A 20652-nucleotide genomic window follows, 5' to 3' on the forward strand; every position below is an offset into this window, starting at 1 on the left:
TGATTAAATTAATTTGTTTCAATTATTTAAAAAATTTAAATAAATTGTTAGTTAAAGTAAAATAAAAGTAATCAAATAAATCTGCCATTTGCTTAACATTCCCTCCACACTTTCATCTATATCGTTTTTGTGTATAACAAACAATCAGGGTTCCAGATCCTTGATTCTTGTAGTACACGGATGGACACTGGCCTCCAATCACTCACACAAAATCTGCCAGTATTTCTTGTGTCCAATTAGTAAGCCAGTTTCTGAGCAATCTTGCCAAGTTACCCTGAATTCAATGTGCTTTAACCTTCTCAATCTGTTTCCCATGTGGGATCTTGTCAAAAGCTTTGCTTAAAATCCATATAAATGACATCAACCGAACATGTTGAGGTTGTATAGGATGTTGGGGATGCCTCTTCTGAAGTACTGTGTAGTTCTGGTTGCCCTGCTATAAGAAGGATATTACTAACTTGGAGAAAGGCTCAGAAAAAAACTTACCAGGATGTTGCTGGGAATGGAGGGTTTGAGTTATAAAGATAGGCTGTGACGCTTTTCACTGGAGAGTAGGAATGTTGAAGGGTGACCTTCATTGAGGTTTATAAAGTCATGTAGGCATAGATAAGGTGAAGGATCTTTTCCCCAGGGTGGGAAGTCCAAAACTAGAGGGCATATTTTTAAGATGAAAGGACAAAGATTTAGAAAGGACTTAGGGCAACTTTTTTTACACAAGATGGTGGTTCTTTTGTGGAATGAACTGCCAGAGGAAGTGGTGGATGCAGATACAGTTACAACATTTAATAGACATTTGGAGATTTACATGACTAGGAAAGGTTTTGAGGGACATGGACCATACGCAGCAAGCGGGACTAGTTTGATTTGGGAACATGGTCGGTATGGACGAGTTGGACTGAAGGGTCTGTTTCCACGCTGTATGACTCTACAGCTTTGGAATCTGTTCTAAGAAGGTTCACTTAGCTGACCCTGGAAATGAAGAGGCTGTCTTATAGGGAGAGGTTGAGTAGGTTGGGCCTGTATTCATTGGAGTTTAGAAGAATGAGAAACAACCTTATTAAATATAGAAGATTCATTTGGGATTTGATAGGATAAATGGCAAGGTCATAACTCCTTGCGAAAATCTGAAACAAACACAGAAAATGTTGGAAAAGCTCAGCTGGTCCAGCAGTATCTGTGGAGAGATATAGAGTTAATGTTTTGAGTCTGGTTTTTAATGCTGGCCTAGCTAGTAGCACCAGCATGTTGTGAAAACACTAAGAAAAAGCAAGATAGGTATTGCATGCTGTAAACACATCATGTATGTACTGCAAACGTATAATATTATAAACATTGACTGACCTTGCTGGCCGTGAACATAACCTCTGAGGTGACATTCAGCTGGAAGATGCTTCAGCTTGTTAATTGTTCCTGTTTGTTTAATTCATGAAATACTATGGGGACAGCAAGAGGAACTTCCAGCCTTCAAACTGTTAGCTTAAATTTGAACTCAGCGTGAATGATCTTGAAATCTATATCTTAGTCATACAGCCAAAGTCTTTTCTTGCAAAAAAAAACTTAGAGATAAAATAAAGTATGTAGAATTAATGTGTCAACAGAACAATGCTGGTTGGAAAATTAGATTTCAAACATTTGCTGCAAACTTGCTTCAACAGAAAATCCACAAGAGGTCTTAATTTCATGAGAAAACTGCATGCAAATGTGAACTAGAAATGTCGAGATCATGTACTTGAATGTTTAATTTTAACTGAGATTCACCAATGCCTTTAGAATAGCCTCTGTTTCCTTCCCTTTTAAACATCTTTTGCCAGTCAAACTAACTGCACTGGATGGATCTCCAATTTTCCGTGTTTGCCATGGTAAAGTTCTAAGCTGCCTGTGGAGTCTCAAAAGTTGGAACTTAACTGAAAATCTCCACTTGCTTGAAATTACCTAGTGTTTGCAGTGCAGTTTGTAATTTTACTTTATAAGTCGTCTTTTACGGTTATTTATGTAAAAGTATTCTCTCTCCTACCCATATATGATTAGTGCACTTTGGGTTACAAAATTGATCTGCTTCTTTACAGAATGTGTTCTTGGCTATCATTAATGACACCTATTCTGAAGTCAAGGATGACAAAACATTAAAAGAAGTAGATTTTGACATTTATGATGTGTTCAGAAAGGTAGGAAATTAATTGTGCTCAGTTATTCTGTATACAGGCATTATTTGCATTTTTATTTATGTTGCACATATGAATTTGTTTTGAGAGCTGTCATGGTTGTCAGTAAGTTATTAAGCATATTCTGTGAGAGGTGAGTACTATTTGTTAAGGTGCATTTTCCTTAAATACTCCTTTGCTCTGTCACGTGTTGCTGCCTCTCTCCCTCTGCAGTAGTGGAAGAGGGAACACCAATTCTTCTTGTGATAGGTGATAGAGTTAGAAACATTCTGGTTAGCTTATTACAGCAGCACTAATGAGATTCAAAGTGACTACTTATTCAGGGTAAAAAGAATGTTCTGAACTGTGGAAATTCTTCATGAAACTCTGGCAATCCTCCAGCTGCACTGTCAGGGCCATTTGACTTCTGGCCTTGGTACAAACATGAACAAAGAGCTGAGGTCCAGAATCGCAGTAAGAATCACCAAGTCAGAATTTGACCAACTGTGGTATCAAGAAGCCTTTGAAAAACTGGAGTCGGTGCAAGTCAGGGATTAAATTAATTTGATTCACACTAGCACGAAGGAATATGGTTACGTTTAAAAAAGGAGAAAGTGAGGTCTGCAGATGCTGGAGATCAGAGCTGAAAATGTGTTGCTGGAAAAGCGCAGCAGATCAGGCAGCATCCAGGGAACAGGAGAATCGACGTTTCGGGCATAAGCCCTTCTTCAGGAAATTCCTGAAGAAGGGCTTATGCCCGAAACGTCGATTCTCCTGTTCCCTGGATGCTGCCTGACCTGCTGCGCTTTTCCAGCAACACATTTTCAGCTACGTTTAAAAAAACCCAGCAAAGAACTGCAGATGCTGGAGATCTGAAGGAAACTAAAACAGAAATTGCTGGAGAAACACAGCAGGTCTGGCAGCATCTGTGAAGGGAACAGTTCGAGTCCTTCTTCAGAACTGGTAGCAGCTAGGAAAAGGATATTAATTATGCTGATGACTGAGGGCAAGGCGACTGTTGATAGGAGACCAGGAAAGAAGAGAATATAGTTGGGGTTATTGGATGCCAATCATCTCAGTTCCAGGTCACTATTGCAGGAGATGCTCAGGTTAGGGCCACAGCTCAAACATCTTCAGTTGCTTTAATGACGTTCCTTCCATTCATGGTCAGAAGTAGGCGTGATCACTGATGACTGCACAATGTTGAGCACCATTCAAGTCGTCATACTGAAGCAACTTTTATTCTCATATAGGGAGCCCTGGACAACATTTAGATTTGGGCTGATAAGTGACAATTAACAGTCATTCTATACAAATACCAGGCAAGAAAAAATCTAAGCATTGTCCCTTGAATTGCCACAAACACCATTTTGTCAAAGGCTAGTCTGGTCAGCAATGTCAAATTCCATGAAATAATAAAAACAATCAGACACTATTGTCAGATTTTTCAATCCAGTTTACCCTGAGTACTTTGAGTGTAAAATGCAGAACTAAAATGTTGGAATGCACTTTGGATATAGTGGAAAAATTCAATGAAGGGCCAGAAGGCATGAGAGATTTCAGAGTTGGGGTGGGTGAGGACATTTTGTGACAGAAAACGGAAAAACACAGAATCTGCCTATTTTCCCATCTCAAAGATTTATCTAGATCAATTTTACATTAGACTTACGGCAAAAATAGCAAGAAAATTCATCATCATGAAGACATGGATTTGTTTGGTATAGTCAATGTTTAGGTGATTTCTAAAAATCCCTTTGCAACCTTTAAACCATCAGAATGGGCCAGATCCTTTGGTCTGCAGACAATCATAGATTGGATGTACTCCCAAACATACTTATTGGGAACCTAAAGGAGACTGGGCATGCTGACTCCGAGAATTTTAAACTTTTTATTGGCAGTTCCCAGTCCTGCATGGATATCTCTGACTCTGAGTTACAGTTGGACACTTGGAAGAGGTCTTACTTGCTTACCTGGATCATTACCCAGGGAATGTTAAACTAATTAAAAGCTTGCATAACTCTTTGATGACAATGGGCTACTGCACAGCGCCAGGGACCCGGGTTCAATTCCTTGGGACTTGGGCGACTGTCCATGTGGAGTTTGCATGTCTCCCCATAGCTGCGAGGTTTCCTCCGGGTGCTCTGGTTCCTCCCACAGTTCAAAAATATGCAGGTTAGTTGAATGGACCATGCTGAATTGTCCATAGTGTTCAGGGATGTGTAGGTTACGTGCATTAGTCAGGAGTAAGTGTAGGGGAATAGGTCTGGGTGGGTTACCTCTTGGAAGGTCACTGTGGACTTGTTGAGTCGAATGGCCTGTTTCCACACTGTAGGGATTCTATGAATAATCACAAAATGGATTACTCTAATAACCCACTCCTCTCCCCAGAAATGCTATCCTAACATCGGAGTCTTCTTGACACATTGCCACCCTTCATGTGACTCTCCAAAAGGTCTCCTATGGCACCCTACCATGTTATTACCCTGCTTGGCTACCATTCCACCCAACTACCAGCCTATCCACTTGCATTCATTTACTTACACACTTGAAAATTACTTCAACTTCCTGAACATTTTTTGATGTGATAGTGAATCAACCCTTTGCAAAATATGGCAGCTATTCTATTATGGGAAAAGGCATGTGGCTTGGCTTTCCCAGATACTGTAAAGAAGGATTCTGATATCAGATACTCTCCACATTCATGAAGATGCTGCAAAAGGATGTCCCAGAGTCATAGAGATGTACAGCATGGAAACAGACCCTTCGGTCCAACTCATCCATGCTGACCAAATATCTTAGCCTAATCTAGTCCCATTTGCCAACACTTGGCCCATATCCAAGTTCAAAAGTGTGGTGCTGGAAAAACACAGCAGGCCAGGCAGCATCCGAGGAGCAGGAGAATCGACGTTTCGGGCATAAGCCCTTCTTCAGATTCCTGAATTCCTGGCCTGCTGTGTTTTTCCAGCACCACACTTTTCAACTCTGGTCTCCAGCATCTGCAGTCTTCGCTTTCTCCTACTTGGCCCATATCCCTCTACACCCTTTTTCATATACCCATCCAGCTGTCTTTTAAATGTTGCAATTGTACCAGCCTCCACCACTTCCTCTGGCAGTGCATTCCATACACACACATAGAAAAAGTTGCCCCTTAGGTCCTTTTTATATCTTTCCCCTCTCACCCTAAACCTATGCCCTCTAGTTCTGGACTCCCCCACCCCAGTGAAAAGACTTTGTCTATTTATCCTATCCATGCCCCCTCATAAATTTCTAAGGTCACCCATCAGCCTCTGATGCTCCAGGGAAAACAGCCCCAACCTATTCAGCCTCTCCCTTTAGCTCAAGTCCTCTAACCCTGGCAACATCCTTCCCATCATGAGACCAGAATTGCACACAATACTCCAAAAGTAGCCTAACCGACATCCTGTGCAGCCACAACTTGATCACCCAACTCCTATACTCAATACTCTGACCAATAAATCAAGTATGTTTTTCCCTCATTTTTGAAGGCAGCCCGTTTTCTAGCTGCCCCATTACTTGTGAACATCTGCCCCCAATCAACTTTTGAAAGATCTTGCATAATAGCATTAAAATTGGCCTTCCTCCAATTTAGAACTTCAACATTTAGATCCGATCAATCCTTTTCCATCACTATTATAAAACTAATAAAACTATGGTCACTGGCCCCAAAGTGCTCCCCCACTGACACCTCAGTCACCTGCCCTGCCTTATTTCCCAAGAGTAGGTCAAGTTTCCACCTTCTCTCGTAGGTACAACCACATACTGAATCAGAAAATTTTCTTGTACACACTTAACAAATTCCTCTCCATCTAAACCTATGGCAGTCCCAATTTATGTTTGAAAAGGAGATAGCTGAAATCTCCTTCCAAATTTGTTTCTCAATTTCCCTCTGACTATTAGGGGGTCTATAATACAATCCCAATAAGGTGATCATCCCTTTCTTATATCTCAGTTCCACCCAAATAACTTCCCTGGATGTATTCCCAGGATTCAGAGCTCAGTTTGTAACATCAAAATGCAGGACTGGGAGAAGCAAACAGTGTTTGCCATTCCTTGCAGATTCAGGCTAATATATAGGAAAAAAATTGTTCTCCCTGGATATTAATGGTTATATTACCTGTTCATATGAATAAACAGGTTTTAAAAAGTTATATTTGTCAGTGGAATACAACGATGCAGTAAGAGCTTCTGGGCTTACAATTCAAAATAAATATAAATTTTATCTCCTAAATGTGAAGGGTGACTTCTAATGTAATAAAATGGAGATTGTTTAGATGGTCACTTTAATAGATGAAGTATTGTGGTGTGTTATTCATTACAGGGCTACTATAGCTTCCTTTTGAGACTCAATCTAAAAAAACCATCATCTCTTGCCCAACGGCCGGCTGTCTCCAAGGGTGGCAAGGAAACTCAGAAAGCTCCAGAGGATGATTTTGAGAAGTATGACCCAAATTCTGCATTTTAATTTTGGTACCTTTCAATCCACCTCCAGTGTCACTTTTTGTAGACTTAAGCAGATGGAAACATCAAAGGCATGTATGGTCAGGAATTTCCTCAGCATTACTCCAACTTTCGCACTGTAACTCTGCTGTATTTTTTTCACCCTCTCAGTGAAATCACAGCAACGTCAAGGAACTACCTGTATCATAATTTATCATTGGCTTTGCAAATAAAACTAATGTGTGAAATGCTTCCACAGAGGCTGGTACCTTGTCACCCTTTATTTACACATGGAGAGTCCTTGACACTAATTCGGCTCCCTCAGAGCCAGCTGTCAGAGAGAACAGGATGTCTGATGCTTCTGTTTACATCTGTCAGCCAGGGCTCCCTGATTGGACCAGACTAACAGCCCCAATCAGGGAACTCATACTCTATGAAGTCTACCTGGTTGTCCTTCTTACAATCAGTTGAATGTGAAACTGATGCGAACATGCAAAGTCGTGCAGCATTGCACTGAGTACTTAATGAGGGCTGCGTCTACTTGCCTGAGTTCTGTGTAGAGTTAGCTAGAATATTTGAGTTCTCTTTAACAACTTATATTGACTAAATTGAGATATAAACAAAAAGAATAGGAATTAATCAACAACTGTTTTAGCTTATGCTGCTTTTCATGAATATGCATTGGGTAAATTGTCAACTTGGCTCAGGTTTGCTAATGCTTCTGAGGGAGAATGCTGCAATTTCAAAGACCATTCTATACCTTAAACACATAGCAGGTGATTTTATTTGGGAGTCAGTCATTGAAAGCAAAATGTTTCCAGAGCGCCAGCAATTTCAGAGTGTGTTCTCATTTCTGCTGGGATGTCTCTAAAACACCACTGCAACTGACTTGTGTGGGGTTCTGCTGCATGGCATCAACACTGTGCAGATATCATGGAAGGAATGGTTGCCTTTACAGATGTTGGAACCATGCGCTGCTGCCTCACAGCACCAGGGGCCCGGGTTCGATTCCATCCTTGGGTGACTGTCTAGTTGGAGTTTGCACTTTCTCTGTATATGCATGGGGTTATTCGGGGTGCTCTGGTTTTCTCTCACAGTCCAAAGATGTGCATGTAAGATGGATTGGCTATGTTAAATTGCCCATAATGTTCAGAGATGTGTAGGTTAGGTGGATTAGCCATGGGAAATGTAGGGTTACAGGGTCAGATTAGGGGTGTGTGTCTAGGTAGGATGCTCTTGGAAGGTCAATGTGGACTCAATGGACTGAAAATCCTGCCTCCACACTGTAGGGCTCTATAGTTCATGCAGGAATCATAAGTACCATCGTAGCCATAATGATGGTTATCTCCCCACTCTCCTTTTATCTTTGGTTGACCATAAAGATTAGAATTGCAAATAGAAGTCCTGCAGTCTCCCCTCCCACTGATCATTAAGAGCGCTGAAGTTCATTCCATTAGCAGCACAATTGTACGGTGGGAATGCAGTGTGTTTTCTTCTCTTATAATGACAGTGAGTCTAGATCCTCATCAGCCTCTCAATAAATGCCTACTTAGGTGCCAGGAAGCCATCTGGATCAGATTGCCCCAAGTTGTTGCAGCCTGAAAGCAGACCCATGCATGTGCCAAAAGTCCTTGATTGGACAAGGCAACCATCTATCTTGCGTGTTGTAGCCTTTGGATTAGGTTAGGTAAGAAAGCACCTTCATTAATTGGGTGTAAGGCAAAATTAAGCATTATGCAGCAAACCTACTGCAATATGTGACACCCTTGAGTGCCTAATTGGAATTAAACGAAAGGTTGTATATAATTAAAATTGTACAATTATTATGGAGTACTGGCAGAATAAAGTTGGCACAGCAGCTTTCAGTCAAATACGTGTATTAAATATCGTGGTACAGAATATGGATTGACTGTTTTGGCATTGGGTGAACCATTGTGCCCAATGACAGAATAATAGGAAGTCTAAAGAGAAGGTAAAAACAATTTGCACATAAAAGTGGCCTCAGAAAGTAAATTAGTTATAATTTCCTTGGAGAACAAAACGTGTTGTGTGCTCATGGAGTGGTTCCTACCTGAACAACAATAAAAACAGAACTTTCAAACATCTGATCATGGTGAGATACAGTTCATGGCACAGCAATGATTATATTGTATGGACGTACCAGATTAGATGTTAGCACTGTTGAGCTGCCTAACCACGGTTAAGCTGGCAAGGGCAATGCTAAAATTTGTGTCAGAGGCATCTAATAAAGTCGGCTGGATGTTTAGGTAGGAATTGGTTTGGCTCAAACAGCTCCCATCATTGCTGAGCCAATTGACATTTAGTATCAAGATACAGATAAGTTGGGGTTCACTCATACCCTTAACGTTGAGCATATTTATGGAAGTCTGGTGCTACTCAAGACTAAGTTCTAGAATGGGTTTAAATTAGAAAATCTGAGAATGATTTGAAGGTGCCAGTAGGGTGGACAAAGTTTAAAAAAATCACACAACACCAGGTTATAGTCCAAAAGGTTTATTTGGAGGCACTAGCTTTCGAAGCACTGCTTCTTCATCTGGTGGTTATAGAACCGAATCATATGCCTTCAAATAAACCTGTTGAACTATAACCTGGCGTTGTGTGATTTTTAAAGTCTGAGAAGGCTTCATCTTTGATCCACAATTTTGCAAGTGCTAGTAATCAGCTCAGAGTGTTATTTTGATGTCTGGAAACAGTGCAATACCGGATAAATTGCAAATAATGTATATACTATAGAGAAAATGAAATAACCACAAAGAAATATTGTTGTGGTTACTTTATATAGTAAGCCCATGTTTGATTTTCAAAATGTTAATGATCTCATAGTGAAAATGTTACACTAAGTGCATCTTACGAAATGTCATAATTATGAAGTATTTATTTAATAAACATGAATATGAAAGTAGTGAATAAAATGCTAATATAAATGATGACTTGTTTTTCATTAATGCTTCTAGGGATGAAGATGAAGAGGATAAACATACAGAATCTAAATTGGTGAGATATATATATAATAAAGTTGCTTGATATCCAGTATTGCTTGGAGGTCTTACATTTTGAAGGATTGTGTAAAATAGATTTATTTCAGGTTTTGTGGTTACTTTAAAAGAGGTATTTGAAAGCTCACCATGGAATTAGAATTTTTTTAAACAAGGTTTTCTCTAAATCACATGACTGATAACTCCTAGCTTTGTTGTAAAACCCTGCTGTTTTGGACAGTGACTGGGTGGGAAAGGTGTTTATTTTATCTCGTTTGGAGGGAAGCAAGACCAGGATGAATTGGAGGGAATTCTGTTAAAAAGCTCCCCAACTGCTCTTTCTAATTTCTGGGGGGGGGGAAAAAACCCTCTTTTAGAGCTCTGGCTGAAACCTATTTATTATTTTGAAAGCATGATTGAAGGAAGTTTCAAGGAAGTATTTTCTGAGCATGCTGTGTCTTCAACATTTCAGTGGTTTAACCCTGAGATTAGCGAATTGACCACATGTGCCAGAACATACAACAACCACTCCAGAACTGTCAGTGGTCATTTTTGAAAGTAAAAGGATAAAACAATGAGCCAAAGGTCATATTTCCTCAGAAAGTCAATCCCTATGGGGAAGTCTTGCTTTGTCCTGTTTTACTGAAGAGAGTGAGGTTTGTGTGTGGGTTTTGGGGATATTTTGAGGGATAACTATGTATATTTCCAAATTACTGACTGAATATGTCAACCAATTTTGGCATCTTTATTGAATGATTTTTTAATAATAAACTGATTATTGTGTTTATTTTAAAAGTAACAGGTTGATATGTCTTTTTGTTTAAAACTGATATAGATATTTAATTGGTCAGTTAGGAGGTAGTTAGAAAAAGTGTCTTGATTTTGTGTTGTGATCTATTGAGTAGCGGGTTAGAGAGATGTGCACTCCTCCAACCTTCTTCATAGCAATCGGATTAGATAATTCATGTTGCTTTCTGCTTAAAAATAATGCAAAGGTAGTAGTTAATCTGAATAGGCAGGCATATTATCATCATGTCAGGATATGCTGAGTAATGAAAATGCTCTTTGTCTTTTACTTATCCTTATCAAGGTAATGCAAGATTAATCCTCTGTTGTATAATCTCTTTGAACATTTTTATATAAACCATTAGGTTATAATCAATTTAGAGGGCTGTAAAGATGACATGTCTTTGTTAAGATTAAGTAATTTGTCAAGAATTCATATTCTAAACATTATATTTGACTATGAAAAAGAATGAATTATTAGGTAAAATGTAACATGGGCAACCATTCCATCTTTGTAATTGCAAAAACCAAACTAGTATCCTCACTCAATAGGGAAAGCACCTTAAAACGGATAAATTGTCTGTGTCAGGGCTAGATCCTTCAGCAGGGCTGTCCCTAGGCCTTCCTGACATGGTAGTATTCAGCTTGAGACAAGAATGTAGCAGGGTTCCCAACCACTTACTTTCTCATCTGAATAAACATGCCCCACCTCCATGCAAATTTGGGGGAGGGCTTAACATATCAGTCCTGACACTGCCTTTGATCTTTTAGGAATATTGTGCTTCTTCACTTAATGTAATTGCAACAACTCTATTTGTTCTTCCACGTTGTTCCTATATATCAGGGATTTCCAAACTTTATTTTATGGTGGCCTAGAATTAAACCTTGAAAATTGTCACAACCCCTCAGTGGAGACTGAGTGTGGAGTAGGCAATGGAGCATTGAGTGGGGGAACCTGTAAAAGGCCAGCTCTTATAAATTGATCAGAAATCCATGGTTGCCCAATGCGGTCTCAGAGTTTGGTACCCCAAAATTTCAGCTTGCATCCCAGTTGGACCCACACTTTTGGAAGCCCTGCTATCTATGGTGAAAAACAAAGAATTAGCGCTGATCCTTAGGATTCTATATCAATGCCTCCTCAGTACATCTCTTGGTTTGTTTTGCAGCTTTGGTCACTGTTGCTCTGCCTCTCACCACAGTAAACGGCTGGAAGAATTGCCATAAAGAGAAAAGGGCATAGTCAGAAACCTTGTGAGGGTTCAGGACAAACACCTTAAAAATTATCTACATTGGAAAAATGACAATGTGTTTGAAGGAAAATGTCTCCTGAAACCTTGCCTGCATTTTAGCTGAGGCCCCTTTAAATACTACTAAAAGTACTGGCTTTTCAGATTCCACTGCACACGCTTAGTAGGCAGCTAGAAGAACCGGTGGTGGCATTGTGAGGTCTTACCTTCATTATTTGCACATATCAATGATCCCCAGACTGATTAAAGTGGGATCTCTGGCTTCTGAATTGGGTTCTATCTGATGAATCAGAACAAGTAAATAATCAATGAGAATCAGGAAATAATCCTTCATCAGACTTTTGTTACATTTTTGCCCCATTTTGGGTGTTAAGTGGGTAAACATGAAAATTATCTGCTAAGTTTTATATTAATAATTATTTTAAAAATGTTTGCAAGGGAAATAAGAGAAAAAGTTAAAATAATAACACAATGTAAGAAATAATCGATAATTCGATAAAGATGGAAACATCAGATTGGCCAATGGGCTGAGGAGTGGCACATGGAGTTTAATGTAGATAAATGTGAGGTGCTGTATTTTGGAAAAGCAAATCAGAGCAGGACTTATGCACTTAATGGTAAAGTCCTGGGGAGTGTTGCTGAACAAATAGACCTTGGAGTGCAGGTTCATAGTTCCTTGAAATTAGAGTCACAGGTAGATAGGATAGTGAAGGCGGCATTTGGTATGCTTTCCTTTATTGGTCAGTGCATTGAGTATCAAAGTTGGGATGTCATGTTGCAGCTGTACAGGACATTGGTTAGTCCACTTTTGGAATATTGCATGCAGTTCTGATCTCCATCCTATCAGAAGGATATTGTGAAACTTGAAAGGGTTCAGAAAAGATTTACAAGGATGTTGCCAGGTTTGGATGATTTGAGCTATAGGGAGAGGCTGAATAGGGAGAGGTTGTTTTCCCTGGAGCGCAGAGGCTGAGGGGTGACCTTATAGACGTTTATAAAATCATGAGGGGTATGAATAGGATAAAGAGACAAGGTGTTTTCCCTGGGATGGGGGAGTCCAGTTCTAGAAGGCATAGATTTATAGTGAGAGGGCAAAGATACAAAAGGGACCTGAGGGGCAACATTTTCATGCAGAGGGTGGTGCATGTATGGAATGAGCTGCCAGAGGAAGGGGTGGAGGCTGATATAATAACAGCAAAAAGAGCAGCTGAATGGGGACATGAAGAGGAAGGGTTTAGAGGGATATGGGCAAGTGTTGGCAAATGGGACTTGATTAGATTAGAATATCTGGGTGGCATAGACAAGTTGACCAAAAGGTCTGTTTCCGTGTTATATATCTCTATGACTCTATATATTTATGGGTTTTATGCTACGTACTCTATTCTAATTTACACTTTTATACCAGATGCACGATCCACATGATTCACAGATCTTAGTTATAAAAATATTGCTGATTCTCACTGCATGACTAAAAAAGTACATCATTTTCGGCAACTACATCAAGCAAGTTTACTAATGAGACTGACCACTGTTAGTGTTATTAAATATCATTGCTAAATGTAGCAGCAGTTCATTGTCTTGCATGTTCATGCAGCAACAAATAATTCAACAAATTATTATTTTCAATTATCTTAGTCCTTTTTTTGTTTTTGAACAGAGAATACTACATCGACAAAATATTGCAAATAAATATTATTATACTGATGCTGCACAAGAACCCATTGCCGAACCCAAGCCTGCAAAGAATTTAAATCAACAGATTTCTGCTAAAGACTATCAATTGTGAGTCAGTTTAAACATTTCCTATACACATGCTGGGTTACAGGTAGTACAGCATCAGAATGACAACATCATTAGTCTGTTAGAATTTAATTTCCAGTTTCCTTAGGTACTTGGAATTCTGTCTAGAAATCAAAACAACAGGGGAGAATTCTGGAGGACACAAAGTCTGAGGAAGTGGGAAACACTACAAATCAAGAAAAGCTTTATTTAATTCATGATGATAATATGAATGTCCCTGCAGAGGCTATAAATAAGCAATGGGAAAATATTTACATTGTCATTTATGTCAATTAGTAATTCAAACAGTCAAGATTTTGAAAGAGGAACAGTAAGAAATTATTTAGTTAGAAAATATACTGAAACTAGAAATTGTGGTAAAACAAGAAGTGGTATATACAAGTTCAAACAATAATAATATTGATTCAATAAGAATGTGCACAGGGTATAAAATTATAGCTGCATAGAAAAATGATCACAAAATAAACATCTGTCAAGACGGCAATGAAAATAATTCCTCAAACATTCTATGTATAAAGACGAGTCTTAGCAATAGAAGGTAGAGACATCTTTACTAAAGACAGGTTGAGCTAATGTACAAAGGATATACAGTATTTAATGGGAAAGGGACAGGAAAGGATATGTGAAAACATCTTCGAAGAGGAGACAGAGTGCGCAACCAAGGCAAGCCTTTTGGGACCTGCTATGACTAGATGGAGACTGCAACAACGGATGACAGACACTAAAGAAAGAGAATAAAATATAAATATATTCTCTGAAGGGATGAATCAGGAGCTTTGTAGTCCAATCAGACAAGTTCATACAGGAAGAGGTGAGATTCTGGACACAATATTGGATTTCCAAATGAAGCAATTGCTCAAATGTGTCACTAATAGTGTCAGAATTTTATTCCTTTAAAGAAGACTCCGAGTTAAACTTAGAAAGCTAACCAAGTGTTATCAACTATCCGATCAACCAAGATTCAAGTTTCACCAATACATTGGGATGTTCAGCTTGTAAGAAGAATTTAAGACAGATGTACAACTGTGACAAGTAGTATTAATACAGATAGGGAAGGCTTGTGTAGGCAGCTCCTTGTCCCTTTGTTGCTTCTTTCCTTCATGCTGAAGTCTTCTCAAATTCTGGAGTGTTTGTTTCTCTCACGCGTTTGAGCTGTGTATTTCTCCAGAGCCATACGTCATTTATAAAAACAAAAGACATGCCAGAAAATGTCATTAGGTCAGATAAGTTCTTGGGAGAGTAGCAGAGTTAATATTTCAGTTCAATAATCTTTCATCAGAACTGTAAAGAAATAAAGGGTAAGAGCTGTTAAGCCACTGGAAGAGAGACGCTGCATAAAGAACAAAGTTCTGTGATAAGGTGGAGGCCAGATGAGTTTAAATAACAAAAGGCTATTCTTATGAAAAGAATAGTAATACATATAATGAAGAAACAGGTTTGTACAAATAGGTGTGAAAACCATTAGAAAACAACATGAAGGGACAAAGATAGAAGGTGAAGATCAATACAAAAAAAAAGCCAAAGGGGAAAAATCAAAAGCACATGAACAAAATAAAGGTTAAAGTTATGATCTTGTTGAATTTAAAGTCCAGAAGGCTGTAGAGAGCCAAGTTGAAAGTTCCTCAACTTGTGATGAGCTTCACTTGTATGTGTAGCAGGGCCATGGTTAGAATGAACTAATGGCAGCAAGGTGAAGAATTAAAATTATTAGCAACTGGTCATGCTACAGAAAGAACAGAGGTGTTACTTAAAATGGTCATTCAGTCAGTATTCTGTATGTGCAGTTCTGAGAAGGCCATATTGTAGACTGCAAATGCTGGGACTAAATTGAAAAAAATTTAGGTAAACGGCTATTCCCCTTGGAAGGAGTGTTGTGGCCTTGGACATTGAGAAGGAAGGAGGTGCATCTCCTAAGCTTGCATGGAAAGGTGCCATACAGAGGAGAGGGGCTGTTGGCAGTGACTGAGAAATGAGAGAGGTTGCCACGGAGGGAACAGGCTGTACTGAATGCTGAAATAAATGCTTGGGAGAACAAAACTTAAAAATTGCTAAAAAGGGATAGAAGATTCAAACTGTGCAAGACAAAAAGCTTCAACTTGTCTTTTTTTTTTAGGAATACTGAGAGAACAGGAGCTGATGGAAATGGCAGATAATGATCCTTTTGAATACGGAGGGTAGTAGGGTGAAAAGTGAGGACAAGGGGAACTTCTTCATGGTCTTGGATGAAGGTGAAGGGAGGAGAGCAAGAAGTGTGTGAAATAGCTTGAACACAATGGAGAGACCTTAAAGGTCACAGAGGGGTAGGTCAGAAAAATATGGCGAATGCATAGTAATGAGTGAATCCTGATGAACAGAAGGAATCAGAGGAAAGGGAAAAGGAGGAAGGATCCAGAGGGATTTTGGTACCTATATGCTGCTAAAGATTAGGATCCTTCACATCTGCAAGGAAGATAAAAAGTATTTGGTTAAAACACCAGATGTGGCAGAAGATGAAATGAAAGTCTGGACCAGCACATCTTTCAGAGAGGATAGTGTTACATATGGGAGAAATGAAGAATGTGCATGTGCCAATGCAAGCCAGTGAAAATGTATCTTAGGAGGTGTTGAGGGTAATGGCTTGAGGAGTTCTGGACGTCTTGGAGGATGTCACCTTAAAGCATAAAAAGGATGAGAATATTATAGAGGTCCAAACGACATGGCCTATGGTGGGATGTATGTGAGAAAATGGTAAGTTATGTAGCAGGGCTCATCTTAATGTCAGGAGCATCTCATTCCACTGTTTATACGTTTTTTTACAAGTAATGTGGTGAGATTTTCACTAGTCAGCAGCGAGATGCCAATTGACAGTGATTTAGGTTTATTAATTGCCTTATTAAACACACAACTCATCTCATTAAAGGTCCACCTCCCATCTTCGCAAACCCATCCAACAGCAAAATGATGGGAAAATCTGACCTGGAAACCAGAGCGTGCACCTTGTGGATTTGCCACTTACTCTATATTTGAAATTCAGGCATGGTTAGGTGCACGTTTAATATCGAATTGGCAGACTGCAAAAAAAATGTGTCCTAGCTCTCAAAATGGGCCTTTTATTGTAACTGTTCAGCGCACACACACACTGGCTGGTTGCCTAATTTCCACATAGGCAGGTTGGAACCTATTCCAACATTTCTAAAAATATGCAAATCAATATGACTCTTAAACAGAAAGCATGTAAACCTCTTTTCTAAAGCTTGTTTTGTTCCTCTAGACTTCCTCACTCAATCTTGTTCAAGTCCAGGGCAGAAGCTGAAAGGATTCTACTGTTGCCTTTCCAATCTTTAAAACTATAATTTTGGTTATAAACTATCAAACTGCTTCAAATTGGGGGACACGAAAATGAGTGGCATAAAGAGCAATGCAGAGAATGAAAAAATTAGGAAATCATGAGTCAAATTTGCAAAAGCAAGAATTGTTCAGAAAGCAATGCCGTGGGAAGTTCTTCATTTATTGCAAGAAATTGTATAAATCTTCATTATGAAGGAGAATACCCATCAACTGGAAATGTGCAATTCCACAAATCAAACTCTCCATTATGTTACATTCAAGATTCCTGAGTTGTAAAATCTATTCAATCACATATGGCCAACGTGATGAGATCTAATAACCATATTTGTTACTGTTTTCTTAGTTTGTTGCTGCGCACAGGTCACCTGGAGGAGAGAATGAATGAAATGAATTCTAAAATACTTTCAATTATGGAACAGCTTGAGAAGCAAAAATCTTTACAGAACAGAAAACCAATTACACCAATATCAGAGAGTGAGTTTACATTGTTCTAGTTTGGTAATATTTTAAAGTACATTTTTTCTTCTGATGATTTCACAGGTTTACACATAAGCAAATCTGGTCATCCACAGTCAGTCAGTCATATTTTTAAACGCGTCTTTCATAGAGTTGGGTGATCTTGAGGGTTAAATTTAGTCACATTTGTAATAACAATAGCAAATAGACATTGTCCCTATTATAATACCAGCCTTTGAAATTTATACATTAAACTGAAAGGAGTTTTAATGGGTTCGGATATACTTAACAATACACAAGAATTAAACTAAACATGTTCAGCAAACCTAAAATAGTACCATAATCAAAGGTAGATGTAAATAGCAACATCTTTTCAATAAATACCTTTCATTAATGCATTTGACAAAAACTAAAATATACTTCAATTTTGACTTTCTACCAAAGTTTCCCATCAACAGTATTTCTGTTGTTGATCCTTTCCAACAATTTCAGAAATTACCTGCATTGTACAGTGTGTTTCAACATCAGCTGTGATTTCACTTCAAAGGTTTCTCCCAGTCATAGAGATGTACAGCACGGACACCGAGCCTTCGGTCCACCTCGTCCATGCCAACCAGATATCCTAAACTAATCTAGTCCCATTTGCCAGCACTTGGCCCATATCTCTGTAAACCCTTCCTATTCACATACCCATCCAGATATCTTTTAAATGTTGTAATTGTACCAGCCTTCACCACTTCCTCTGACAGCTCATTCCATACACGTGCCACCTGTAGGTCCCTTTTAAATCTTTCCCCTTTCACCCTAAACCTATTGCTTCTAGTTGACTCCCCCACCCCATGGAAAATACCTTGTCTATTTACCCTAACCATACCCCTCGTGATTTTATAAACCTCTATAAGGTCACCCCTCAGCCTCCAACGCTCTAGGGAAAAAACAGCCCCAGCCTATTCAGCCTCTCCCTCTCGCTCAAATCCTCCAACCTGGCAACATTCCTGTAAATCTTTTCTGAACCCTTTCAAGTTTCACAACACCCTCCCTACAGCAGGGAGACCAGAATTGCACATAATATTCCAAAAGTGGCCACACCAATGTCTTGTACAGCCATAACATGAACTCCTAACTCCTATACTCAATGCTCTGATCAATAAAGAAAAGCATACTAAACACTGTCTTCACTATCCTATCTACCCGAGATTCCACTTTCAAGGAACTACGAAACTGCACTTCAAGGTCTCATTGTTCAGCAACATTCTCCAGGACCTCACCACTAAATCCTGCCCTGATTTGTTTTTCCAAAAGGTAGGACCTCACGTTTATCTAAATTAAACTCCATCTACCACTCATCAGCCCATTGGCCCATCTGATCAAGATTCCGTTGTACTCTGAGGTAACCTTCTTTGCTGTCCACTACACCTCCAATTTTGGTGTCTTCTGTAAACTTACTAACTATACCTCCTATGTTCACATCAAAACCGTTTGTATAAATGACGAAAAGCAGTGGACCCAGCACTGATTATTGGCCACGGACCTCCAGTCTGAAAAGCAAACTTCCACCACCACCCTCTGACTTCTACCTTAGCGATAGTTCTGTATCCAAATGACTAGTCCTCCCTGTATTCAAAAAGATTTAACCTCGCTAACCAGTCTACCATGAGGAACCTTGTCGAATGCCTTACTGAAGTTCATATAAATCACATCCACTGCTCTGCCCTCATCAATTGTCTTTGTTACTTCTTCAAAAAAACTAATGAAGTTAGTGAGACATGATTTCCCATGCACAAAACCATGTTGACTATCCCTAATCCTGTCCCTCCAACACTTGCCCGCCACCCATGTCAGACTCACCAGATGATAGTTTCCTGGCTTTTCCTTACCACCTTTCTTAAACAGTGGCACCATGTTAGCCAACGTCCAGTCGTCCGGCACCTCACCTGTGACCATCGATGATCCAAACATCTCAGCAAGTCACCCAGCAATCACTTCCCTAGCTTCCCAAAGAATTACCTAGAGATCATGTCCTATAGCTAAGGAATTGAGACATACATAGGAATAGCACATTATTTTGAATTTCGAGTGCTTTTGGAGTTGTACTCATCCAGGGAAGTGTTTCTGAAAATGTTCTGCTGTATAAAAGCCAAATTTGACTAGGTGTGGCATTAGGAAGTTCTCATCAAGTAAAATGAAAGGACTGCTTTGAAGGAAAGGACTAACTGAAACGGTCTTGGTTTTGGAAGCATTGGATTAGCCATTTGAGAAGTTATTAGTAATACAAACATGATTTAATGAACTAAATTTAGTGCTTAAAATATATTAACAAGCCAAATTCAACCAAGTGCAGCATTAAGAAGTTCTAGTAAAACTGAAGATGAATGACAATTAAAGGGAGGGCTCATGCCAAGTGTGGGGAGACAGTAAGGACTCCAGATGCTGGGAGTCCGAGTCAATAGATGTGAAACAGGAAGAGCATGGCAGGTCAGACAGCATCTGAGGAGTAGGAAAGTCATCATTTCAGGCCAGAACCCTTCATCAGGACGTGTGGATTTTTTGGGTGGTTGTGGTTGTTGGAGGTCGGTTGTCTTGGTTTCAGGGATCTCTGGGGGAGTTCCTCAGGGTAGCATCCAGGGTAATGTTACTTGCCATTTGTCAGCCCATGCCTGGATATTACCCAGATCTTGCTGTATTTGAACATGTGCTGCTTCAGTACCTGAGGAGTTGCCAATGGTGCTGAACATTGCGCAATCATCAGTGAACATTCCCACTTCTGAACTTAAGATGGTTCAGCCGAGGGCACTGCCTGGGAAGCTCCTTGTGCTCTGGTTACTTGCCTTTGACAGTCACAGCCAGCTCCCTGTGTGACAGATGTGGCTTCAGTGAAGTGCTCCCTCCCCCCCCCCCCCCAATTCCCATTGATTGCAGTTTTTCTAAGGATGTTACAGGGAAGGTTTGAGTTATAAGGAAAGTCTAGTTAAGCAGGGACTTTTTTCACTGGATCATAGGAAGTTGAAGTGCAACCTTATAGAGGTTTATAAAATTATGAGGGATATTGAAAAGGTGAATATATAGAATACAGCACAGAACAGGCCCTTCGGCCCACGATGTTGTGCCGAACATTTGTCCTAACTTAAGCACCATTATTGTACCTATCCAATTGCCGCATAAAGGTCACCAATGATTCTGTCTCTGCCACTCCCACAGGCAGCGCATCCCATGCCCCCACTACTCTCTGGGTAAAGAACCTACCCCTGACATCCCCCCTACACCTTCCACCCTTCACCTTAAATTTATGTCCCCTTGTAACACTCTGTTGTACCGGGGAAAAAGTTTCTGACTGTCTACTTTATCTATTCCCCTGATCATCTTATAAACCTCTATCAAGTCACCCCTCTTCCTTCGCCTTTCCAATGAGAAAAGGCCTAGCACTCTCAACCTATCCTCGTA

The 20652-nt window shown here is 39.6% G+C and overlaps 1 protein-coding gene across 1 annotated transcript in view; it reads left to right on the plus strand.

Moving 5' to 3' along the window:
- The window catches only part of LOC122556993 (polycystic kidney disease 2-like 2 protein), a 74078-nt gene that overhangs the window by 48547 nt on the left and 4879 nt on the right, over positions 1-20652 (plus strand). The window contains exons 10-14 of the mRNA XM_043704225.1: positions 2067-2165; positions 6481-6599; positions 9575-9614; positions 13286-13410; positions 17099-17229. Coding sequence (XP_043560160.1) covers positions 2067-2165; positions 6481-6599; positions 9575-9614; positions 13286-13410; positions 17099-17229 — 514 coding nt within the window. The remainder of the gene's footprint in view (positions 1-2066; positions 2166-6480; positions 6600-9574; positions 9615-13285; positions 13411-17098; positions 17230-20652) is intronic.

This window comes from Chiloscyllium plagiosum, chromosome 14 (genome assembly GCF_004010195.1).
Source record: "Chiloscyllium plagiosum isolate BGI_BamShark_2017 chromosome 14, ASM401019v2, whole genome shotgun sequence".
Lineage (NCBI taxonomy): Eukaryota > Metazoa > Chordata > Chondrichthyes > Orectolobiformes > Hemiscylliidae > Chiloscyllium > Chiloscyllium plagiosum.